This window comes from Capsicum annuum, chromosome 1, assembly GCF_002878395.1.
Source record: "Capsicum annuum cultivar UCD-10X-F1 chromosome 1, UCD10Xv1.1, whole genome shotgun sequence".
NCBI lineage: Eukaryota > Viridiplantae > Streptophyta > Magnoliopsida > Solanales > Solanaceae > Capsicum > Capsicum annuum.
In genome coordinates this window covers 6264754-6290281 of record NC_061111.1, presented here as the reverse complement: position 1 = coordinate 6290281, position 25528 = coordinate 6264754, and the positions used below count along the sequence as shown (strand labels likewise).

The window sequence follows — 25528 nt, the reverse complement described above, 5'->3', positions numbered from 1 at the left end:
TGGGCCATCTCTTTTAATTAGTTCATGGGCCTTAATGTAATAAAATAACGACGATTTTGTGAGAGCCTATGGGATATTCTATTGGGTGATTGGTGCTTGTGTACAGTAGCTAGTGGTGATAGAAGCAGACAAAAGCGAATAGTAACTTGTTAATAGTGATTGATATTGTAATAGTTGGTGGTGGCAACTAATAGTTACAGTGAACGACTGTTATAGCTAGTTGTGATGGTAAAAAATGATGGTGATTTACAATTTATACCTATGATAGATGATGGTTAAGAGTGATGAGCGTGGCGTGACGTAGACGGTTTACCCTAATGCAAGCATTAGTGTCTGCTTCTCCAACTCAAACCCATGACCAATAAGTCACAGCATTAGTGTCTGCTTCCATGACACAAACCCGTGACCTATAGATCAGAAGAAAACAAACAACTTTACTGCTGCTCGAACCCGTGACCAACAATTCATACAAAGAAAAGAGGGAAGATAAGGAAGTCTGCAAATTGTTTTCATTGATAAAAACATTGTACTAATACAAGAAGAAATGCATAAAAGCCCCTCAGAGCTTTTCGTTGCTACTCCCACTAATTTCCCTTTGCCTTAGACTCGATGAAAGGCAAACAAACCTTAGTGGGAGCAGCAAAAAGAAGCATAAGATAACGGGGCAAACCTAAAATCGGTTTACGGATTTAGTACACAGCTATGTTACATGAGTACGTCATCTGTCTTGACGTACTCGTGCCACCAGATGTGAGACACACCAAATGTACTACGCATACCATACCCGTAACCAAGTGAATCAAAACAGCTTATTATGAAATTCCATTCAACCATTTAGAGGTTTTTGCCTTCTGAGGAGCAATCAGTTCCAGAGCATGTTGCATACACTTGCGATACGAGAAGTCTTCAACTGTTCCATCTGGACGAACCAACATAAAGCAGCGGGAATCCTCATACTCTTTGTGGTAACCAATCTGCGATAAAATGAAAAGACCATGAGTAGACATAGCAGAAAACAAAGAAGGTATTGATAGAACATGGCGAGGTTTAAACCAAATATGTTAAACCAATCTTTCCGAGCATTGGCATTCATATCGTGGCTTTTGTTAGTATTTCTCAATAATCAAGAAAATTTTCATCCAGATCACCTTTATTTCCTGCGCGCCTGTACCAATCTTCTCATTCCTTCGAGGATGAAATTGTAATGCCATCATCACTATGGACTTGTCTGCTTCACTCAACTCGCCATCAATAGCATATCTGCACCATTTTTTAACAATTATGCGTACGTGAGAAATTTGAAACAGAAGAGTCACTTCAAAAGAAAAAAAAACGAGCAGGGTAAGCGACAAGAAAAGGAAATATAATACATAAACAAGCAAATTGTAGCCAAATATTATGGGTTTCCTCAGATTTATGCATACTTCTGCAGAATTGAAGATGCGTGAAGAAACATTAACGACATTAATGTGGACTGGCACATAGACTGACATCACCAAAGTCTTGACAAGTACAACGCCTTTTACTTTCTTAGGTAGTCAGTTTATCAGGAAAAGGTCAGTTGCAAATGAAGAATAAAGGTACTTCAATTATGGATATTCAGGTCCAACGGAGCGGTTTTGAAGCCTCTACATATGAAATGTTGTCAAAGGATTCGAAACATAAGCCTTTACTTGAAAAAAGGAAAGAAAGAGAACACATTTGGATATAGGAAGAAGGAAAATGCACAAGAAAATTGCACAAAACAGCTTTTTTCCTTTTGATTGGAACCAGCAGAAAACTAAAGAAAATGGAGAACCTTGTGGCATGGAAGAAGAATTCTTGCAACAATATTAGAGAACTCCATATGTCGAAGTGATTATGTTAAATTTGTTAGGTGGGTCTCATTTCAGCATATTAATGAACTTGGGTCTCATTTCAGCATATTAATGAACTTTAACGGGATTTTCTAGAAAGGTAACAGTATATTCATCCGCACCAAGATAGTGCTGGCAGGCGGCAGCAATATTTACAATTACAAAAGACCTTGTTCATCGTACAGAACTTTAAACAGGTTGTTAGCAACCCTGATAACCTCGAAACTTCATTTCAAAGAAACACAAGAAAAAATAAGTCAACTCCAAAAATAACAACTTAATAGAGATAAACTGTATCAATGAAAATACAAAACATTAAAACTAGTGTAGTAACATCAAGAGCGTTGTTTCAAATAGCTCCTAGAGAGAATAGATTTCATTAAACCTGTTAAAAAGCAGATAAATGAGTACAAACTGCTGAAACAAAAGAAGCAAGTAAACATAGAAAACATCAAAAGCCTGCAGAAAGGGAATCTGGAAGCTACAACTTAGGAATTGAATCTTCTCATTGATATTTTTTCTTTTTCTTTTGTATTAAAAGGAATGAATTAGGAATTGCACAAAAAGAAGCATTGACATACTTTTAAGTAATGAATTAGGAATTGTGACATACTTGGACAACATTTGCTTCAGTGACTGGGAGAGCTTCTTTATGTCATTGAATGAAAGCAAACTTCTCAGCTTTGCAATTGCCCACTGGCTTTTACAACTCTTTTTATTGAGATCATCAAGCTTATAAAGACGTCGAGCAAGAGACTTTCCATCCATTTCAATATCGTCATCAGGAGTCACCATCACCTTTGGCTTATCCGCTGTGACATGGCTGCTCAACCGAGCATACACATCCATTGGTTTAGCCGGCTGATATCCCTGATGAAAAAGGTTAAGAGATATGTGAGCAACAACAACAACATACCCAGTGAATTCCCACCCACCTGGTGGGGTCTGGGGAGGGTAAAATGTACGCAATCCATAACACCACCTCTTAAGAAGTAGAGATGTTGTTTCCGATAGACCCCGGCTCAAGACAAAAATAGTAAATAAAGTCGTAATAGAACACGAGACAAGATGAAATAACAGAAATACTGCACCCACAAAGTAGTACTATATACTAACAAGCTGCAAAACCCCCCCCCCCCCCCCCCCCCCCTCCCTCCTAACTAGAGACTCCACCCTATGTGCAAAGTCCTAGGACTACTAGCAAGGTTACTCCAAAGCGCACCTAAGTACAGGCTACAACTCACCCACACGCACTAACCTTCTATCCTAATTCGCGTTCTCCAGACCCTTACCCGAAGTCTTAAATCATTTTATCACATTACTAACTAGGTCTACCAGATCCATAAAATGTACAGGGGGATGGAACAACGGTAGTTATAGAGGGAATAATGCCAAACGGAATAAAATTATGTTTCTATAGAACAAATACAAATGATACCATATCAAGGAGGTGCAATGATAGATAAGAATTACTTTATTATGCATGTTTGTTTCTTTGAAAAGGTATCGACTAGAATATCATTAGCATGGAACCAAGGAGGTGCAAAAGATGATTAAAATCATAAATGGAGGTGAGGATCAGATTCTCAAAAAATTGCCAAAGCAAAAGAGTCTAGGTTGGTCAATAATACAAGTAATGCTCTTTCCAAAAGTAACATGATCTCCCATTGGTAAATTATCTTAGCTTCCTTTAGGTCAATATGTTCAGGTTACGCAGTAATACTTCACATGTAATGTCAATAATGGGTTATGAGTTCGTTCTACTTATATATACGTATTCACAATTAGAAGGAACATTATCCCAATCCATCCTAGATCATAGCAATATAATTGGTAAAACCAGCTTAGTAAAACCAAAAAAAAAAAACAAATATGAAATTCACTAATAAAAAATTGAACCATACCTTTGCAGAGAACATAAGGTCAAACGACGAACCCGTTCCAATGGAAGGAGTCTTCCCCCACGCTAATGATTCTAAACTCCCTTGAAGATCGTCACTCAGTCTCATCTTGGCAGCCCTGACAAACGAATCCCCTGGATTCTGCATTGGGTTCAATATGCAACAAAATTTCAAAACTTGGAGATACATCTCCGTAACATATTAGTACAACTTAAATGGTGAGAATGGGAAAAACTGTAAGAGAGAGAATAGAGACAACTTTCAATGATCAAGAGACCCAGCTGCTGCCACACGTAGACAGGTGTATACCCTTCCTAGAATGTGCTATATCTGTACTACTGCTAGCTAGCAAATTCTTGGACTGAAGAGGATTTTAATTTGGACAGTTACCTGAGAGAGCTATTCCTAGAGTCTCATAGAATAGCATGTACATAACATACTTGGTTTGAATAAAAAAATTTCACTTGACTAAAAAAAAAAAGAAATTAAAATGTGGATCACATTACCGAAAAGCACGCTTGCATAAATGGTGAAACAACACCAGCAGCCTTTCTTTGCATTGACAACCCTTTGGCACTCAAGGGAGCAAATTCCCCTGTAGCTGTGAGACAATCTGCTACAAGAACTAAATGTTCAGGAAGGATTTTCTTGCCAGTTTCAGACACCGCTGAATGTAGTTTCTGCACTTCAACTCAACATCATCAGAATTGTACCTTGTTTTGTTAATGAAGAAGAATTGTAATCATTTATTCTAGGAGTAAGAAATAAAAGGAATGGCAAGTGGAATAATGTTAACATCAAGGTAATGACAATGTGGTTTCAATATACAACAACATACCCAGTGTACCCCACAAATGGGGTTTGGGAAGGGTAGAGTGTATGCAGATCTTACCCACCCCCCCCCCCCCCCTTGAGAGGCAGAGACGATTTCCAATAGACCCTCGGCTCAAAGAAAAGCATATCAAAGCAGATTGAAAAAAAATAATGGAAGTGAAGAAATCATGGCAAAATACTATAAAAAGTATGATGAAGCATTCTGGAAAAAAAGGATCAGTAACAACAACAGAATAATGCGATAATGGAAGTGCCAAGAGACAGAAGATAGCAACAGAAATTGAAGGACAAGAAACTACAGGAGATGTACTATGACTACCAGTATGGAAGGACAATGTGGTCTGAAAAAAATCAACAGAAAAAAAATGAAACGGCTGTTGAAACTTGCGACAAAAATAGGGATCATCTCAGCGAGAACTTACGCATAGAAAAGACTCCCATGCTACATCAAGCCCATAGGCTACAGTCAGATCATGGACATCATCAGGATAACTGCGTTCCCAATCAATCAAATCCCTTATCTGGAGGCAACTATCCACAAGCGCATTCCAGAATTTGATTCTGTCACAACTTTCCGACATGAAGACCTGCAAATATAGTTCCCCGGGAGAAGTAGAGCTTCTGGAAGATTTCAATGGGCTGGGCAATTCTCTCCATAAGATATCAACTTTTTTAAATGCGGAGAACCCTAAAAAAAAAATGAAACAGTGAATCAAATGCTAGCAGAATAGCAGCTCCTTAGAAAAAGAAAAGCTATCTAACAAGAAGACAATGAGCCACACTTTTCAATATAGAACAAATGTCTACAATTTGAAGTCACTCTGAAATGTAAAGTGTGATAGATGCTATTCATTAATCTTCTACAATCTTTGACTGAAAGGATTCAATTACTTCAAGATCTAATGAGGCCACAGAAGTGTGACAATTCACATGAAAATTACGCTCTTCTTAATGAAGATCAGGATATAATGATAAAAATGACTTTAGACAACTAAATATCCAAGATGCCAAACTTATCTGTAAACTTTATCTTTACAAAGCTCATTAAATCTCTTATAAAGCCTCCATCTTCATTCATGGAACAACATCTTATATTTAAATTTAACCTTTAATTCCCTTTCAAGCAAACTCATGCAAGAAAATGTTGTTTCTCTTTTTTTACTTCTTTACACCTTTATAGCAACATCAGTAAATCAAACTAAGCTGTAAGGACCAATCCATAGGTAAATAGCAAGTATACTTCGTGGTTTCAAAACCCAAATTAAACTTGTCAACAAATTTATAAAATGATTTGAGACCCTAGAGACAATAGTTTCCAAACAATATAAACATTTAAACCACATTTTAGATAGAATCACTAATGATTCTACGATCTGGTCCTGCAGACATAATCGGAATAGATTCAATAGTCATCGGCAGGATTGGACACTGACAGACAAGGATTTCCAGTTTTATGAATACATGACCTTTCATAACCAGCACAAGTGAAACTCCTTCATAACAAGCCAGGAACAGATTCCATGTTCTTTGTTAATAACAGCACAAGTGAAACAGCTTTACACGAAAAAGGAGAATGACTAAACAAGAAAATAGCTCAAGGACATCGGCTTGAGCAGTAATTCCCAAAGAAGAAAGACGTTCTAAACCTTTTATCACCGTCCGAAGAAGGAATGGAATCACCAAATCACGAAGTGTATCCCGAAGTGATAGAGAATTTTTTGAGGTCTCAACAGCGGAAACTGTAATGCAAATTTTGGACTTCTTATTACCACCTTCAGCAACTGAACAATCCCTGCACATTTAAAAGATATATTAAGGGAATACGAGGGCTCAAACAGTGACCAACAGACGGTAGAAGTGCAATAAAGTTATTTGAGGATTCAGAATGGTTCGATTTCATAACATTAAAAGCTGGGACCAAATAACTGAACAGTTTTGGCAATGAAGTCAAGAGTCCTGCTTGAAACATTTAACAAGAACTAAATTTACTTTCCTCATATTCCCATTTACATGCATCCAGTAAAAATTTAAAGATGAAACACAAGGCAACATCTTACTTGCATGTTATACGCAGGTCAGGAAGGTCAGTTCCTGCTTTCGGTTTTGTCGGTTTTGCGGCTCTATATCTCATGTTAAGAGCATCTACAACTGATCTCATTTTCAGCCTTCTCGTCTTCACATTTTCCTGAGAGAACGGAAATTTAAGAGCACAAAACCAATAAAATAATAAGAAATGAATGTCTCATTGCATTACCTTATCTATATGAAAATAACAGACCCAGGGACTGTGAGGGCTTTTACATGTTTCGGGGGAGTAGCTACATTGTAGAAATCTCTGGTCAGAAAAGAAATAATGAAAAGGATATTAACAAAACTTGATAACATAAGTATGAAAATGTAGGGAGTGTACCATATCATTACTGTAGAAACAACATCTGAAAGAAGAAGCCTTTCCAGATGACCCTTGACCTCTAAAGCCCCATATTCAAAACCATGAGCCCATCTCTCAAGACTTTCTGAAAGAAACAGCGATGCAGTTTTCTCGCCACTACGACTCCCTACTCCAGATTCTAATATTTTCTGTAAAAGTCACATCCAGATATCGAAAAATTTTACAAGGCAATTCAGCAACAAGAATAACTTAAAAGGGAAAAAACGGACTACGGACTACCAGAGGCAGAGCCAGGATAAGGGGTTCAATATTTGAAGACAACCTAGCCGAAGGAGGTTCAACACCTACTATAGATACATAAAAAATAATTGTAATCATATATAAAAGATACTACCTCCGTCCCATTTTATGTGTCGCCATTTGACCGGGCACGGAGTTTATAAAATAAGTGATGACTTTATGAAGTTCACAAAATTGTCCCTCTTAAAGTTCTTTTAATATTTACCTTTTAGTTGTCTTTTCTTAATAAGTGGGTCCCACTGAAGATAAAATGGGAATGATGCCATTAAATAGTTACCAAATAAAATAAGGAAAGGTGACATTCTTTTTGGGACGATCAAAAAGGAAATGGCGACGCATAAAATGGGACGGAGGAAGTATATTTTTCCTACCAAAGGGCTGGCTCCACCCCTGCGGACTACCAGAAATCAGCTCAATGTCACCAATATTACAGAGCATATAATCTTGCAACAAGTGGTTAGAAAGTCAACATGTAACACATACACGATGTTTTACCATCGCAATAGCCTTTGAGCATGTTAAGTGAAGATGCAAATACATGGGAATCCAAAAACAAATCCTTGAACCCCCCATGAAGAAAGAAAAAAGAAGTTTACATGGAAGCTTTAGAATTTTCACAGTGAACAAGCTCTCTAGTGATGATAATATTGAGCACAAACAACCAGTTCTTCCCACCATAATGGTCCACTAATTTCACTGTCGCATCGCATCCATACTAGTTTTGCTGTCAATGCTAATAGGGAGCATGGAAGATCTTTCAAGATGACTGGCCTATCAAACTTATATTGCAGATATAACTTCGCTCATCTTATTCTAAGAGCAATGGAGTTCACAGATCACTCAGCAACTTTATTTGCCACTAAGCAGAAGGTCTCTAAAATAGACTGTGAAATTTATGACAAATATCAAAGGTCGCACACAGATTTCGTGCAACAGCCTGCCACACAGTGCAGCATTCTCTTCAGCCTCTCTATGCAATTGGATAATTTCAGCAGGATAAAGGCCTACAGGGATCTCGTTCAGGTCTGGAAGGGCACGCAGAATCTGCACAAAAAGCAATAGAAAAGCAAATGCAAACCAGAAAGAACTTTTTTTTATTAATCTTACTTGTGGCTCTATAAAAATTAGACTTTCTGGATAGGTCGAACTCGCAAAGTTGACAATAGAATTTGCCAATTAAATAAGGTATTATTCAGGCAAGCTTTAGAACTCCACTTTTATTGACAAGACTTCCGGATGCTAGTAGAACCTTTTTCTGAAAATTGGTGCAACTGCTATAAATTTATTTTATTTTTGTGTGTGTGTCGAGCAGGTGATACCAACAGAATGCTCCTAAAATATGTATCTTTCTAGAAGGGTATTTGACAGAGATGTAAGTAGATCATAGCATTCAAGAACAAAACCTTAAGAATATTGATTTAGCCAGCATAACATAGTATAGAGTCTGGAAAGTATAATCAGCAGAGACAGAGAGAAAACCTTCAGGTTTAGTAAAGGCGATGACTCAAGTGCACTGACAGGTTGATCCAAAGCACTGTATGCAGCTTCTGAAATGGCACAGGCCGCCAATGAACCAACAGGATGACCACCAATTGCATGAGTAGCATGGTTATGACTTTCTACTGTTTCACCAGTGCCCGTAGTACAAGAAATTTGGTCCGCTTCATTGTAAGAGAACTGCACAATTTGATTCCCATAAGCATTCCTCACTGTTCCATCATATCCAACGTACAGATCACGCATGAAAAACATAAGCTTGCGGTTCAAAGTTCCAGAAACATCAGCATGTCCACTAAAAGAACTATCACGGCTAATTAATGAATGCACAAAACACTCAAGAGGATTCAAACCCGCAAGAAAAGAACTTTCAACCACGGCACACGGAATGTAAGGACCAGGACATTCAGGAACCTTATGTGCTTTCTCAAAAACAAGATTTGTTCTATGACTATTCCATCCATCACAAGAAAGTTGGCGGGGTATTCTAAATGATAATGGAACCAGAGACTGCTGCAATCCAAGGCACATGCTGTGTTGGACCAGTTTTAGCAGGTTGCCCTTACTGCCACCTTTTAACATAGCCAGAAATGAATTATCATTGCTTGCATAATTATACACCAAATTCTGGGTATTCCGGAAAACATGCTTGAAAGCAGTAGCAGAAGCTTGACTCAGGGAAGCTGATTTCTGCTGCATGATAGACATAAACTCCAAATCAAAACCCATGGAGTTCTTGCTTTCTTCTAAGTTTCCAGCAAGGAAATCCTTATTATACTTTACCATCAGCAGTTGGATATAAGACAGTCGTTCTGCCTCTTGCAAACCAGAAATGACTTCATCAATCATATTTTCACGGGAAAATAGATCAGAAGATATGTAAAGATCGGACAGTGAAACACTAAGTCCCCTCATGGACAACCACTCGCCAAGAACTGCTTGTGCAGCATAAAGAAGGTCAAGAGTGTCACCTCCATGGTGTTTAACAAGACTATAAAAAAGATTTTCACTGGCATCACGCAGCCAAGAAGACCCACTAGAAGATGTCAAAATTTCCCCCTCACTAATACAAACTCCATTTGATGGAAAAACATATTCAAGGTCTGATGGCAAAAGCAAGCTGAATAATTGTTTCCCAGTCCAATAACTCTTTCCTGATGGTGCTCTTATGATAGCATTCATACCCATCTGACGAGGACAAAACATTTGTAGCTGCTGCATCTGGACGCGGTCCAAGAAAACTGTAGGCTCCAAAATTAAATTAGCAGCAGTTAAGCTATCATGACTCAATGAAAGAAGATTTTGACCATTCTGTCCGTCAATTAACTGCTGATTCAGAGCAACAAGCTCACTAAGCTCAATCCTAGAATCGATTGATTGGGGAACATAACCATGAAGGGAATCGCCATCAAAATCCCCACGGAATGGAGAACAGACAAGAGGATTGATTGAAAGAACAGAATTTACTGGAAGAATCCTAACAGACAGAGCAATTAGTGAATGTTGATGGATAGAAGGAGGTCGATTTATCAACACAACATCTCCATCAACAAGAGGTCTATGTATAACATCCCCTCTCTGCAACTGGTCCATTACACTAACACGAATTAAGACACCCTTTCTACGGACGAGAATCCCTCCCTTCTGAAGAATCATAAGATCACAGAGATCAGTCATCTTTTCCCAATTCCGTGAACTTAGAGGTTCGGCCATATGGAGATTCTCTGCAACATGACATGGAATACCAATTTCACCTAACTCTATGTTAGGATCACCAACCACAACCATGCGGAAAGCATGATTTGTGCGTTTTGCCAGAACCAACTCTTTCACATACTTCAAACCAGTAGCAGGGGCAGCAGGATCGTTTATTATCGATCTCTCTGCACGTATCTGCAATAGTAAAGGCTCAATTCAAATGTAACATAGTTCCACAAAAAGCTACCAAAGAAAGAGAAAGCAGAAATGTGGTTGCATTTCTTACCTTGGAAACTTTAATTCGATCGAAAACACACACGCTCAAGTCATTTGCTGTCCCTCTGAAGTCAATCAGCTTTCTGTAAAGCCTATTACTTTCATCCTGGGACATTAAAAGCAGCATGTGACCAGGTATTAGAAAGCTGAGTGCCAAAAAGGGCATCAATGATGCGATAAAAAAAAGACAGATTTCTCTCACTTACAAATATCATGTGCTGTCCAAATTCTGTGACACGGTGACAATTAGGAGTCAAAAGACAGTTTTGCATGAAGATAGAATTCTTTCTTTTGAGAAGTCCTTCAAGAAACCCTGGATCAACATCTTTCAGAATGCTATATACCTAAATGTAAGAAAGTTAGTCAGATGCACCAAAGAACAGAAGCAAAGACAGCACAAACTTAAATCACTAGTGAAAACACAGAGTTAGGTAGTTCGCTGTTCCATCACGAAGCTTGGCAGTATTAAAAAGGTTTAGTATCTAGGATAAGCTAATATTAAAATTTTGAATCAGTAAAAAGTTATGTTTTAGAGAACAAATCCGTAAGTCTTCGAATAAACTAATTAGCCAAATTTTGTCCTTTTTCCTTTGTTCTTTGTTACTTAAAAGTTTGACAATATAAAGAATTTTTTATTAGGAAATGAGGGAGTAGGAATAGGAATAGCATATAAAATCCTACTTGGGAAAGGATTGTAATGTAGTGTCGTATTAGGAAAAGGATTGGAATGTATTGTCTATAAATAGGGCCTCAATGTAATAATGTAGTTACAATAATTCAATAATATTTTCTCTTATATTTCTCTCATGGTATCAAAGCTTCCACGATCTTGGTAAAGAATCAAAGAGTTTCCGCTGCCGGCGGGCAACTATAATTCATATATGCCACCCGTCTGGCCAATGATTATGTTAGTAAAAGTTGGGTCACTGACTCACTGTGTATCTTTCTAGTGACTATTTTCTCATATCTTCGCGTAGCACCATGCATTTGTCCGGTGACTACTTTTTCATATCTATTTTTCTTAGCACTGTACTTTTTTTCGGTGACTATTTTCTCATATATGATTTGCGTAGCACCGTGCATCTTTCGGGACTACTATCTCATATCTGAGTTGCATAGCACCATGCATTTTTCTGGTGACTCCTCAGATTTAATTTACATAGTTCCGTACGTCTTTTCGGTGACTCCTCAGATTTTTTTCAGTAGGGTCGTGCCATCATTCCGACCCTGCCCATATAATTTCTCTTTTTCAGTAGGATCGTGCCGTCATTCCGACCCTACTCATATAATTTATATTTCTCAATAGGGTCGTGCCATCATTCCGACCCTGCCCATATAATTTCTCTTTTTCAGCAGGATCGTGCCGTCATTCCGATCCTACTCATATAATTTATATTTCTCAATAGAGTCGTGCCATCATTCCGACCCTACACATATTTCTCTTTTTCAGTAGGGTCGTGTCATCATTCCGACCCTACCCATATACTTTTTTTTTCCTCAGATTGTAGTCACTTTTCAGCCATCAAATCTAAGAATCCGGCGTGTGAGCATGTTTCGGCTAAGTTTCCGTTGACTTTCATGTCAAGATCTACTCGTTTCTTGATTTCGAGATGACCCGTATATTTTATACCAGTTTTCGGCAATTTTCCAGCGACACATCAACTTTATGGCAATATTTACTACTTTTCGGATCATTTTTTTCAGTTTGTTCCGTTTCAATTGAGGTTTCCAAGACGTCCAAAGCAGTTCTTATAAGTTTTCTTGCAGATATCTTCACCAAGTCCCTCCCGAGACCCCACGATGTGGGAATATACTGGGTTTGTTGTTGTTGTTGTTGTTGATCCTCACCAAGTCCCTCACCGATTCTCATATTAGTTACATCCATAACAAGCTTGGAACATATGTCTTCTATGCACCAGCTTGAGGGGGAGTATTAGAATATGAGTAGGAATAGGAGTAGCATATAAAATCCTACTTGGAAAAGGATTGTAATGTAGTGTCCTATTAGGAAAAGGATTGGAATGTATTGTCTATAAATAGGGCCTCAATGTAATAATGTAGTTACAATAATTCAATAATATTTTTTCTCTTCTCACAAACTAATTAGCCAAATTTTGTCCTTTTTCCTTTATTCTTTGTTACTTAAAAGTTTGACAATATAAATAATTTTTTTTCGTTTCAAATAGTTGACTTAAATATTTTAAATTTGGGATGAGTTAATATTAGAAATTTGAATCAATAAAAAGTTAAGTTTTTGAGAACAAATAGTTAAGTCTTAGAATTAACTAATTAGCTAAAAGAAATCAATTCAATTTGAGCTGATGGTAGCTTTAGATCAAAATGTGGAAGGAGGGGTATCCTTGAACCAAAAACAAAGGTTGAGGTATTTTTAGACCAAAAGGTAGGAGGAGGGCATTTGTGAGCCATATACAATATGTTAGGTATTCGGATCTTTCCCAATTTTTTATTATCCAAAATCCCCGAATCATCACCAGTAGGGATTGGTCCATCATTTTTCTCTCTGTTTAACCTCTCTCCAAAACTCCACAACTGAACTCCATCCATGCACTTCTGTATATTCAGAATAATCTAAAGAAAGTTACAGTACGTACTACAGTAACTGCAAGCTCTTTCTTCAACCAAACTTATTGTTTATAAAAGAATTCACATATAAAACAAAATCAGCCATATCTACTTTTGGCTTTTCATCTCCATACATCAACCTCAGATGAGCGTGAAGCCAAACAGATCAGAACCTCAAACAGTCCGATTTATATTTATAATGGACATGGACTGGGGACGAGGCATGGGGCTTATTTTTTCACTTAAGCATTTCCAAGAATAGTGAGGAATTTCTATTTCAGGTATGACATAAGACGTGACAGGAAAAGGGGGAATCGGTTTGTTTCACTTGGACAGCACTCTATGAAGCACGTTTGACTCAACATACACTCAACAGAAGAACATACACATTGTCAAAAGATGCTACATGTGAAAACAAGGAATTGAAACCACCAGTCACCTACAACTACATTGCTCAGTTGCTACAGATGTCTGGAATATCTCCTTTTCAGTTTTTCAACTCAGTTGGTCATGCCTGAGAGGGGTAAGGATGCTTACATATGCTGAAGTTCTTGGAAAGTTGGTAGATCCATCTGGAAAATGGTCCCTGCCTGGTGTATCTGGAAAGAAAAGAACCATAGATGTTTTGACGGAATAGCAACTCCTAATACGAAGGGGATCCTTGGAGCAACGGTAAAGTTGTCTAAGTACAACTTATATAAGTCACGGGTTCAAGCCGTGGAATCAACATTAATGCATCAGGGTAGGTTGCCTTACTTCACACCCCTTAGGGGTGCGGCCCTTCCCCGGACCCTATGTACCGGGCTGCCCTTTTTTAGCAACTCCTATTCACAGTGTCAAGGCTAAGTGTCTTATAGTTTTATATAGCTGGAGTAATCTGTTCCCTGTAAACTCCCCAAACAATTTTTTTGGACTTGTTTAGCTACTTATCTTTAATTTAGGGCTCAGTGTAATGGAGCTAACAAACTCACTTTTGCTCTCACCAAATTTTGTACTATTTGCATCAACTTGATGCCTTTAATGAAATCACTTACCTTTTTTTTTTTGGATGACGTAAAATATTGTGTTGTTGGCATCAACAAGATGCAAAGATCACAAAAGTGATGTTAGCTACAAAAGACAAAAAGCTCCATAAGCATTGGGAGCTAACCAAAAGCAAAAGGAGGCTGTTAAGCAGGCTCAGAGAGCCAATGAAACTTAATGAAATCACTTACTTCATCCAAAACAACAACAACAAACCCAGTAGATTCTCATATCGTGGGGTCTGGGGAGGATAGAGTGTACGCAGACCATACCACTACCTCTAACGAAGTAGAGAGGCTGTTTCCGATAGACCCCAGCTCAAGACAAAGGAACTTACTTCATCCAAAAAAAAAAAAAAAAAAGGAAAAAGGGGGGATCGGAAAAGAAGGAAAAGAAACGGGAAGGATGACTGAACGACAGAAAAGGGGTTGAATTTTTCTTCTCTTTTTATTTTAACATTTTAGCTTTCCTTTTGATTTATCATTACTTCTTTTTCTTTTTAATTTTTCTAATAGAAAATTTAAAAAAAAAAATTGTATTCACGCGCTTTGTCAATGTGATTAGCACGCACTGTAGCCACATCAGTTACTGAGCCTCCACATAGGCATGATCAATGATCAGAGGCGTTTAGTTATATTCATTCCGTCAAATAGAGGAGGCACTTTACATGGGAAAATGGGGAGAAGGAGGACAGTTTTAAAATCGGTGCAAGTACTGGTGTCCATTAAGGTATTATCAAACCTTCTAAAATAAACAAGTTGAAGATTAGAAAAACACCTTATTCAAAGTTAAACATACATAGCATTATTTATTCAGCAGAATTTAGGAGTATTGAGTATACATTTCTCATCTCACCCTCCACCAATGTGCTACATGCATTAAAAGACAGCAGAAAGCTTCTCATTTTACTACAAATTGAAAGGGCAAAAGATATGTGCTATCTGAAGGTCTTCAGCAATAGACACTTTCTTATATATCAGTGAAAAGGCTATTTAATCAACAAGTTGTATCTAATCAGTAGGAGATAAGATGTATCATCAACAAAAGAAAACAACAAATAGAAGTTTTACTTCCTCAAAATAATTATTTTAAAATACAAAAAACATGGTGAAATTTTGACAAGACAAGAGAGTGCAAGAAACCAAATGAATCTGGTAAGAAATATAGCTACCTGAGCATGTGATAAAACTCTTTTGTAATTGGAGGAACTTAAACTTGCATCTTGCTGTGCATCATGTGGAATGAAATCCCAATAGTCAGAAGCCAAACTTACTCCAGTAATTTCCCGTTGCTTCTTTAACGCATTTTCATTCACTTCAGCGATAATGGCAGTCTTCCCAAACATGTCTTTAGGAGACACTTTAAATTTCGTTGGAGGATAACCTAGAGTTCCCTGCTATCAGATAGATACAGGTCAATAAATTAAAAACAAGGGAAAGAATATTATAACTTACAACCAATTAGACTCACATCACAGTATTTGCAGGCAGATGTCTTATCAGCACCCTGGAAAAGGCAAAGCAAAGACTTATCACCCTCGGAGCAAATAGAACAGCAGCAATATCCATATGTCAAATGTACTGAACCAACAACCCATAAAAACATGGGTTTTTGTAAAATAAATAGAGCACATATTTAATACCTATTAGAATCATATTTAATGCCTATTCCTGGACCCCGCGCATAGCGGTAGTGCACTGGGCTTCCCTTTTTCTTAAAAGAATCAATAGCAAGAATAACCATAAGATAAAGTTCACCACAAGAAAGAAAGACGCACATAAATGTCATATTCAAAAATGCGCTCATATCTGTTTTCTCTCCATTGCTTGGCTACGAGCATTCTGAACTACTTCCAGACAGTATTACATGGCGCCTTTTTGCTAAGAGATTATATGCAACAGAATAATAGCTTCTAGTTTCCTAAGCCAACTGAACATGAACACTTCTATCTGTAAATGTCTCGATAAGAAAATGGAGGTCTGAAAAGGCGAAATGCTTCAATCGAACCAGTAAGATGTAGCATGCCGTTTGTTTCATTATCAAAATACAACAGCAGCTTCGCATTTAAGAAGCATGTTACATCTTACTGGTTTGATTGAAGCATTTCGCCTTTTCAGGCCTCCATCTTCTTATCAAGACATTTACAGAGAGAAGTGTTCACATCCAGTTGGCTTAGGAAATTAGAAGCCAGTATTCTGTTGCATATGATCTCTTAACAAAAAGGCGCGACATAATACTGCTATATTCTTTATAATGAAATGAAGTTGCTATTTCCACCCTTCAAACCTGATACTTAATCAAGTTCTGGTATAACTGATCTCATTTTGCGAAAGTGAAAATGCAGACAGTTGTAAATACTACTGCACAAAAAATAACATCTATTCTGTGTACAGTGCTGCAGTCCGGGATACCAGCGTAGTATCCTATCTCACCACAACACATATGCCAACACGTTTTATCTCCATAAACCTTACAGTCAGAACCCAAATTACATCAGCTAAAACTTATAAATGGTGGAACTTGGAGCAAGTTCATTTACTAAAGTAACACTAAACAACTGTTAGTAACTGAATTAGAAAAAGGAATTACTTCACATTATCTGATTAACCTGAAGAATTTACTATGATATTCTTGTCACAAATAGCTGACCACATAGGTTACAGGAAAAATAAGCTGTGCAGCTAAAGTTCGTTTTTAGTGATACGGTATCAAGTTTCAGTACTGAGTATGTAGTACCTGACCTTGACCTTATCACGACGCAAAGATTTACATCCTGGACATACTTTCTTCAGGATCTGAGCAACCTCCGATACGAAATACGGATTCAGAATTGTATATGGAAATTTTATTAATCCAAAATGACCTGGAAAGGATGCAAAAGGATAAAATATAACGATTAATTCCCCTGAAGGTGTTAAAGCGGCAATACATCAGCTATTATCAAATCATCAGTTTTTCTCATACCTTCACATTTTTTCCCATCGCTTGCACCACATGTGGAGCACTGAAAGATCGGATTTGGAAACCCTAATGCAGGATCTGTTACTTCATTAACTGCTCCAATTACCTTAGCTGCCAATTTGACCTAGAAAAGCAAGAAATGCAGAAATGTGAATCAGCTGCCAATTTTTGAAGTAGTACTGTAATAATAATTATTAGTAGAGAAAAGAGATTTTTATTTTTAAAAAAATGGCAGACAGAAAGGAAAATCGAGAACTACTATATTTTGGCCAGAAGGAGTAGATCCATAGCAAGCAACCAAGAGAACAAAGCAGAAAAACTTTCTAATTTAAATTACACCAAAAGTTTGGCAAATACTTACCGCATCAGTCTCCGTTAAGATACTGAAATTTATGCCCTTCAGAATACCTTCTGGCACTTGCTGCTCAATATTCCGATCAAGCTCCATCTAAACTCTGGAAAATAACAAAGTGGTTCAAGAGTATACTACAAAGAAAGAACAGAAGAAAAGTAAACATAATTCATGTAACAATTTAGAAAATACTTCAGCAATGCCTTCGAACTAAATCCGTCCCTATGCAGTAGGACAAGCCAAATAAGCTTTGTTTAAGAACACATGTCCATCGTTTGACAACCATCTGTACGATCACGGCCCACATAGCAATTATATCTCGCTAGATTAAATAAACCCATAACCTTGTGGAATTTTTTAATAAAATAAATGGTCTATTTAATATTTACAACAGAACAAAACCATTATAAATTAAAAAGAATTCTAGTCAAACTTGGGATCAGTTCTTCCCAAAGAAATTGATTTGATAATTTGAAATTCCCAAAGCAACCATGGACATTTAGCATATCAAAGATTTGGAATATATATGGTTAGTTCTACATCTAGAATAGTTAGTTCCTTGGATGACAACTAAAGTGAGGGATTTGAAGTCCATTAACTGTGCCTTGCAATAACTTTAGAGGTTAATATGAGACACATGCAAAAAAGCATTTGTATGGATATCAATCACTTGCATCAAAATGAAGCATAGAAGAATTATACCTCAGACCCCACTATGTGGGGAATACACTGGGTTTGTTGTTGTTGTTGATGTTGTAAGCCTGACTAGCCCAGTCTGGGCTTGGACTGTGGACAGTCAACTCAAAACCAAAACCTGGATGTGAACTTGTCAGCCTACAATACAAAGATCTCCAACAATCATTTTCAAATACCAGATGCTAAAACTGAGTTGTTTTTTCATTTATGAGACAATGTTTTACAAGCAGAGCCAATTTTAATAATTTTTTTGGCGATTTGATGATATTGTTAAGATAGTGTTATGGTTTGGAAGAGCACATAAGGAGGTAACAATGTAGCCGCAGGTAAGATGTACAAAGTGATACATAGGATCAGTAATTTTCCTAGATTAAGGTCAATAAATGACCATAGAACTCTAAAACCCTGCAAAACTTATCTTCTTCACCCAAGATGGTAGAAGCAGTTCGATAAGATTCTTAATTATGAGAACATGGGACAATAGATGAAGATGAAACAAGAGTGCTACAGACGATACTAACAAAATAAAAGGTAAGTTATACAAAATAGTTACCCGCTGCATAACCAAAGGATGAGTTTCACAAAAATGTGAATGCCAAGATGGATATTCTACAAAGATAAAAATTGCACACAAGAAGATACAACGAGAAAATGAAAATGAAGTTCTCATCCAAGTATTTGATCATGACTTCCAAATGTGCCGGTAGATATGTATGACAGTTATACTTCAAAGTTGTATTTGATTCTTAAGGAAGTAGATATAGAGCAGTGGATTTAGGAGTACTCTTGTATGTAAGGTTTCAGTACAACCCATTACTACGTGATATAATACAAAGTTACCAAGCTTTTTGGAAAAAAAAAAAGAACGCCACTAATATAGAAGGTAAAAAGTACAACACAAGAAGTAGAACCCCGCCAATATAACTTTAGAGAATCCAATCCAAAAGTTTCAAAGAGTGAAATTTTCTAGCTATCCCCATTAGGCCAAAAGTGATAAGTTCTATAAACATCTACACTTGACCACTACAACTACTACAACAACAACAACATACCCAGTGTGGAGACTCTCCACACTAGAGTCTGGGGAGGATAGGATGTACGCAAGCTTTACACCTACTTTGTGCGATAGAGGGGTTGTTTTCGACAGACCCTCCTCAATAGGTGTATTCTCCTCCTCCCCTTGGTTCAAAAGAAGTAACCAACACAAGATTGTAAGAAAAATAAAAACAAGGAGAAAAAGGTAAAGGAGGATCACGAAGGAGTGATGGGGCACCTCCTATAGTCCGTATTCCTAGTCGATATTTTGTGTCCATTTATCTCATTCTTACCAAATTGTGCTCTATTCAAAAGGAAAATACTATTTTTATAATCAAAAACTTTAAAAGGAAAAAAAATGAAAATCCACGTCTTTACCAAATTCTCTTCCTCCTCAATAGGTGTGTCATCTTTCTTCCTCTCGGTTCAAAAGAAGTGTAACCACTGGCGGATCTAGCATATATCCAGGGGTTTCATCCGAAGCCCCTTCGGCGAAAAATTACACTATTTGTACACGGTTAAAATTATTTTTTATGTATATATTGTATATATTGAACCCCCTTCGGCTAGTTCGTGTGTGCACTTTCGAACCCCCTTAATGAACTTCTTGGCTCCGCCACTGAGTGTAACCAACACAAGATTGTAAGAAAAATAAAAACAGCAAGGAGAAAAAAGGTAAAGGAGGTTCACGAAGGAGTGATGGGGCACCTCCTATAGTCGGTATTTCCACTCGATATTTTGTGTCCGTGTATCTCATTCTTACCAAATTGTGTGCTCTATTCAAAAGGAAAATACTATTTTTTTAGTCAAAGGCTTTAAAAGGAAAAAAAAAATGAAAAGTCATGTCTTTACCAAATTCTCTTCCTCCTCAATAGGTGTGATCTCTTCCTTCTCCTCGGTTCAAAAGAAGTGTAACCAACACAAGACTGTAAGAAAAATAAAAAGTAGAAAAAGGTAAAGAAGGGTCACGAAGGAGTAATGGGGCACCTCCTACCGTCAGTATTCCTACTCAATATTTTGTGTGCATTTATCTCATTCTTACCAAATTGTGCGGCTTTATTCAAAAGGAAAATACTATTTTTTTTAGTCAAAAGCTTTAAAAGGAAAAAAAATGAAAAGTCATGTCTTTACCAGATTCTCTACCTCCTCTTAGGTGCGTTCTCTTCCTTCCAAGAAAAGCGGAAAGGTAGAAGCAATGCTTCTTCATCAATGACCAAGAAAATGCCCCACTCCTCCTTTCTTTTCTTTTCTTTTCTTTTCTTTTTTTTTTGAGTAAGGTAACAATTGTATTAGAAGAAAAAACTTGGCACGAGAAAAGATCATTTTAAGAACTTTACAACTCCCAAATGTGTATAAACACCCCTATCCTAAAGCGTATAATTTCACATACGGTCACTCAACCAATAGTAATTATGTCAGGAAGTCATATTTCTTTGACTTGTAACGAAAAAGACAGTGGCAGTTTAAATGACTTTTCTATTACAAAACAAAGAAAAGTGACTGTCTGAGATAATTATTTTTACTTGAATGACTGTCTGAGAACTCAACTTTTTAAAGGAGTGATAAAGCATCCACTAGAGGAGTGAGGTTCAAGACATGACAAAGTAGTTACGAACTCAACTTTTTAATGGAGTGATAAAGCAACCGATAGCGGAGTGAGGTTCAAGACATGACAAAGTAGTTATGCAGCACCCAGATTCATATATCTCAAGATTGTTATTTTTTAATTTGCATTTGAAAATTCCATACCCATGACAGATGCATTGAAGTGTCACGACTTTCTTATACAAATTCTTCATGTTCTTCTTAGCGTGGAGGGAGCAAAATCTCATCTCATTTATCCTCCTTTTCTTTGCTCTTTTAAAGTATTAGAATAAGAGACGTTTTATAAATACCCAGTTCCGGAAAGATGATCAAATACCTTTCTTTTTTTGATGACCGTGGTATCCACATGAGCTTTTGTGCACCTCAACTAATTCCAAGGAATGCCTACCACCTCACACCAGCAATAGGTACCAAGTAATTTTGTCCGTCAAGGCTAGGAGAGATGGAAAGAATAACCTAATGTTTTTGTCTCTGCTGGGATTTGAACCTAAGACCGCATGGCTCTCAACCACTTCATTGACCACTAGGCCTTACCCTTGGGTGCTCAAATACCTTTTTACAAACATTTTTTATTTAAACGAAACCCCGTAACTATAACCACAATTTCTCACCATTCTCTTTCCATAATTAAGAATAATGGTCAATAAATAGACTTTGTCATTGCAGATTTGGTTGTTGATTGTTTGCTTTTTTTAAGTATGTTCACATAGTTAGAACATGTGCAAAGCATTCTTAATAATGTGCATAATTTAAGGAATGCTTGAAACTTTATAGTTGTAAAAGAATTTGCTCGCCTTCTCGAATTGTATTTAATTTAGAAAATAATTCTTTGATAAAGTCACTAATATTTTTAAATAACCACACAAACCTCAGCAAGTAAACTAGTTAAAGCTATGAGTGGGGCATTAAGACCTTTCTAATTTATATGATATGCATTATATATTTTAACACCCTTCCCCATATTTAAACCCGGTTCTACGGGTTGACATTTTAAGAAGTGTTCCTAAAGTACCGACTCAATATGCTGAATTAGTTAGAGAAATCCCAACAGGCGCAATAGGTTTAGATAAGAGGGACGACCAATGCAATAGAATAGCTAAAGAGAATTATTGTGAAAACAGGTTAATAAAGTATGGCTCTTTTACCATGTAAAAGAACCTAAGCATCAAATTCAAAAACTTGAGGGGAAACAGTGAGAATTATAAACCTCTTTAGACGCCCTTATAAATCTGATATACGAGATACTATACACTCTAACACAGCTAATGCCCCAAAATAAATCTAATCCAAAATATGGTTAAACAGCTATGCTCACATGGCCTGCACCCACAAGGTTTATATAGAAAATTGGGTGTCGTTCACAGAACCATATGTTTTTTTGTAGTGTTTCTACTTTTTGGTATACTTGTATACAGTAATCTTTTGCATATTGTTAAAATTTTAGCGGCAGACGAATTGACACGACATATCCAAGGGGAGGGGTGTCATGGTGTATGTTATTCGCAAGTGACATAGAATTGGTTGACGAGACGCACAGTGGAGTTATTGATAGGTTGGAAGTTTGGAGCGAGGCTCTAGAGTCGGAAGGTTTCGAGTGAAGCATGACTAAACAAAGCACATGGACTGCAAGTACAGTAATATAACGCATGAGACTCATATGATGCGTGAAGCGAAGACTGAAGCACTAGTCATACAAGAGAGAGAAAACTTAAAGTATCTTAGGGTCTATAATCCAATGAGATGGGGCGATTGACAATGACGTGGCACAATGTATTGGAGCCGGGATGGGTGAAATAGAGGCTCGCCTTTGGGGTACTATACAATAAGAATGTGTCATCAAGGAATAAAGGTAAGTTCTACAAAGTGGTGGTTAGACTAGCACTATTTCGTACATTGTTATTTTGTTGTCTTTTTATTTCCTTGCTTACTTTTCTGCGTCATTTACATATCTTCTGAGTCAAGGGTCTATTGGAAATAGCTTCTCTACCCCGCAAAGGTAGAGGTAAGGCATGCGTACATCGTAACCTCCTCAAACCCACTTGTGGGATTATGTTACGTATATTGTTGATAAAAAATTTTACTTGATTAAAAAAATCAACTTTCTTCGATTAAAATCATGCCAAATCAATTTTTCTTTTTCCAAAAAAAAATAAAAGGCAATCTCTTGGCAGGAGAAAAACAACAACTTAACCTCCATCCTAGTAAGAAATCAGGTAATGAAACTGATTCAAACTACACTTTTTATCTGCAAGGTGAGGCTTAACCCCAAATGTTCTCGAATAAGCAGGGGAGACTCTCCTTTCCCTAATAATAGAGCATTCAAACTTCAAATTCATCAAAGATCTGCAGCAACCAACCAAAACATAATCTTTCTCCTAATAAAATAACAGAAATTAACTGATCAATGTAACTAAACAAAGACGGTAAACTGCATGTCGGTGCATACAGTTCAACTGCGAAACCTTTTATTGAAAAAAATATCATCCAACAAATAATATATATTCACATTTACAATCATTTATGATGCTTCATCATCATCATCAACAACAACAACAACATACCAGAGGTAATCCCATACGCGGGGCCTCAGAAGGGGTAAAGACTAAAGTGTACACGGACCTTACACCTACCTCGCAGACATAAAGACGCTGTTCACGATGATGCTTCATCATCAAAAAGCAAATTATCCAATAAAATTCACAAGTGTGAATCAAGAAAGCCAAAGTTTCTTTTTTTTTTTTACCAAAAAAAGAAGGGAACCAAAGTCCAAAACCCCATTGATTTCAAAACCCTTCCTCTCTATAAACTAGCACCAAATACCCATTAATCCAAACAAAGTAAAAAATCAAAACTTTACTTGTAATCCACATTCCCCTACCCCATTCCTCTTCATCAAAAAACATGCAAAACAAAAGCAAACATATACACAAAAAGAACTAATCTTTACATCAACAAAACCAACCAGAATCAATGATCATTCAACATTAACATTTCCACATTCAACTCCAACAATCAAGAATCAACAACCCCATTAATCAAAACATTCCAAACACTTGATTTTTACCCCAAAAAAATGCAACCTTTATACCAACAAAACCAACCAGAATCAATGATCATTCAACATAAACATACCACATTGAACTCCAACAATCAAGAATCAACAACCCCATTAATCAAAACATGACAAAGATTCCATCTTTACCAAAAAAAAGATCAAATTTTTAACACATACCTTTGCCAAGGCTGAACAGCACTTCACTTGGGGTGGTTTGTTTTACTGGGGCTAGGGGGGAAGATGAAGGGACTACTACTACTACTGTCTTTGTTACTGAAAAAAGCTGAAGAACTTTAATCAGTATAGCTAAAAGCAGAAAGGTTCAAGAAAAAAAGGAATAGTATTGTGAAATAAATACACTAGTAACACAAATACAATGGCAAAATGGTAAATAATAAGACAAGTGAGGGTAGATTTTGGTAAGCCACATGGACTCAGCAATCGAGGAGTAGGGGTGGGGTGGCGTGGGAGGGGGTGGGGTGTTGAAACCGTCGTATTATTGTCAAAAAAAGCCAAACCCAAAGTGGCGTCGCTGCAGGGGGGTTGGATTCTGTCAGATACTAATTCTTATATTAATATAATATAATATAATTAAAAAAAATTAAAATATTTATCAAAATTCATGCGGTTTACGTAATTTTAAATAAGCGTAATGTGACAAGTAAAATAAATAAAGAGAGTAATTTTATTTTTTTTACTTATTTCTTCGAGAAAATAATCTTATATGAATTTATATGACGCGCTTTCGATGATGTAATTTAATTTTTTCGAGTGAATTTAGGTGGCATGTTTTTCATTAATAGTATTTGTCCTTATACGAATTTATGTGACGCGCTTTATGTTGACGTAGGGTGAGTGGATATAGTAAGTATGATGGAATTAGGAATGAGGCTATTCGAGATAGATGGAAATGGCTTTTATGGTGGATGAGATGAGGGAAGGGAGATTGAGATGGTTCAAATATGTGATGAGGTGAGGTTTAGACGCACCGACGAGGAGGTGTAAGAGGTTAGATATAGTGAATACGAATAGGGATTGGTCGAAGAATTATTGGGGTGAAGTGATTAGACAGTACATAGCGCGTATTCATATTACCAAAGATATGACCTATATAGGGAAATATGAAAGACGTGTATTATAATAAAAGGTTAGTCAAATAGGAGTGTTGTCTTGCATCATTGTATGTTAGCTCAGGATTTAACAGTAGATACCTATTATTATTGTTGTTTATTGTGTTTTGCTTATCGCATCATTTTGTGATTGATTATTATATTTCTGGTAGAATTTACATTATTTTCTTCTTAGCCGTCAGATTTTTTTTTTATCGTTTTCCTCTTCTTTGTAGCTAATTTTACTATACTTGAATCGAAGATCTTTTGAAAATTGTCTCTTTATACCATCAAGGCAGTGTACTTTACTTTTCAACATTCACTTGCAAAATTTTACTGAGTATATTATTGTTGC

At 36.8% G+C, this 25528-nt stretch overlaps 1 protein-coding gene across 5 annotated transcripts; it reads right to left on the bottom strand.

The window, feature by feature from the left end:
* Positions 1 to 487: 487 nt before the first annotated feature.
* LOC107866119 (DNA-directed RNA polymerase IV subunit 1) lies at positions 488 to 24453 on the bottom strand. Of its 5 annotated transcripts, none has more exons than XM_016712303.2 (20): positions 24242 to 24453; positions 18376 to 18487; positions 17683 to 17776; positions 17325 to 17445; positions 17102 to 17223; positions 15831 to 15866; positions 15532 to 15756; positions 10961 to 11098; positions 10765 to 10860; positions 8763 to 10673; positions 7002 to 7171; positions 6846 to 6909; positions 6649 to 6776; positions 6238 to 6383; positions 5014 to 5279; positions 4264 to 4437; positions 3761 to 3898; positions 2470 to 2726; positions 1149 to 1260; positions 488 to 974 (listed from the first exon to the last, which is right to left on the bottom strand). In XM_016712303.2, exons 3-20 carry the CDS (start codon positions 17767 to 17769, stop codon positions 813 to 815), a joined length of 4353 nt encoding a protein of 1450 aa, XP_016567789.2. In that variant the 5' UTR covers positions 17770 to 17776; positions 18376 to 18487; positions 24242 to 24453; the 3' UTR covers positions 488 to 812. The 5 variants fall into 5 exon arrangements, with proteins under 5 accessions (XP_016567789.2, XP_016567795.2, XP_016567800.2 ...); XM_016712309.2 differs by having other exon boundaries at positions 18376 to 18507; positions 24242 to 24452; XM_016712314.2 differs by having other exon boundaries at positions 15532 to 15753; positions 18376 to 18507; positions 24242 to 24452.
* Between the last annotated feature and the right edge of the window lie 1075 nt (positions 24454 to 25528).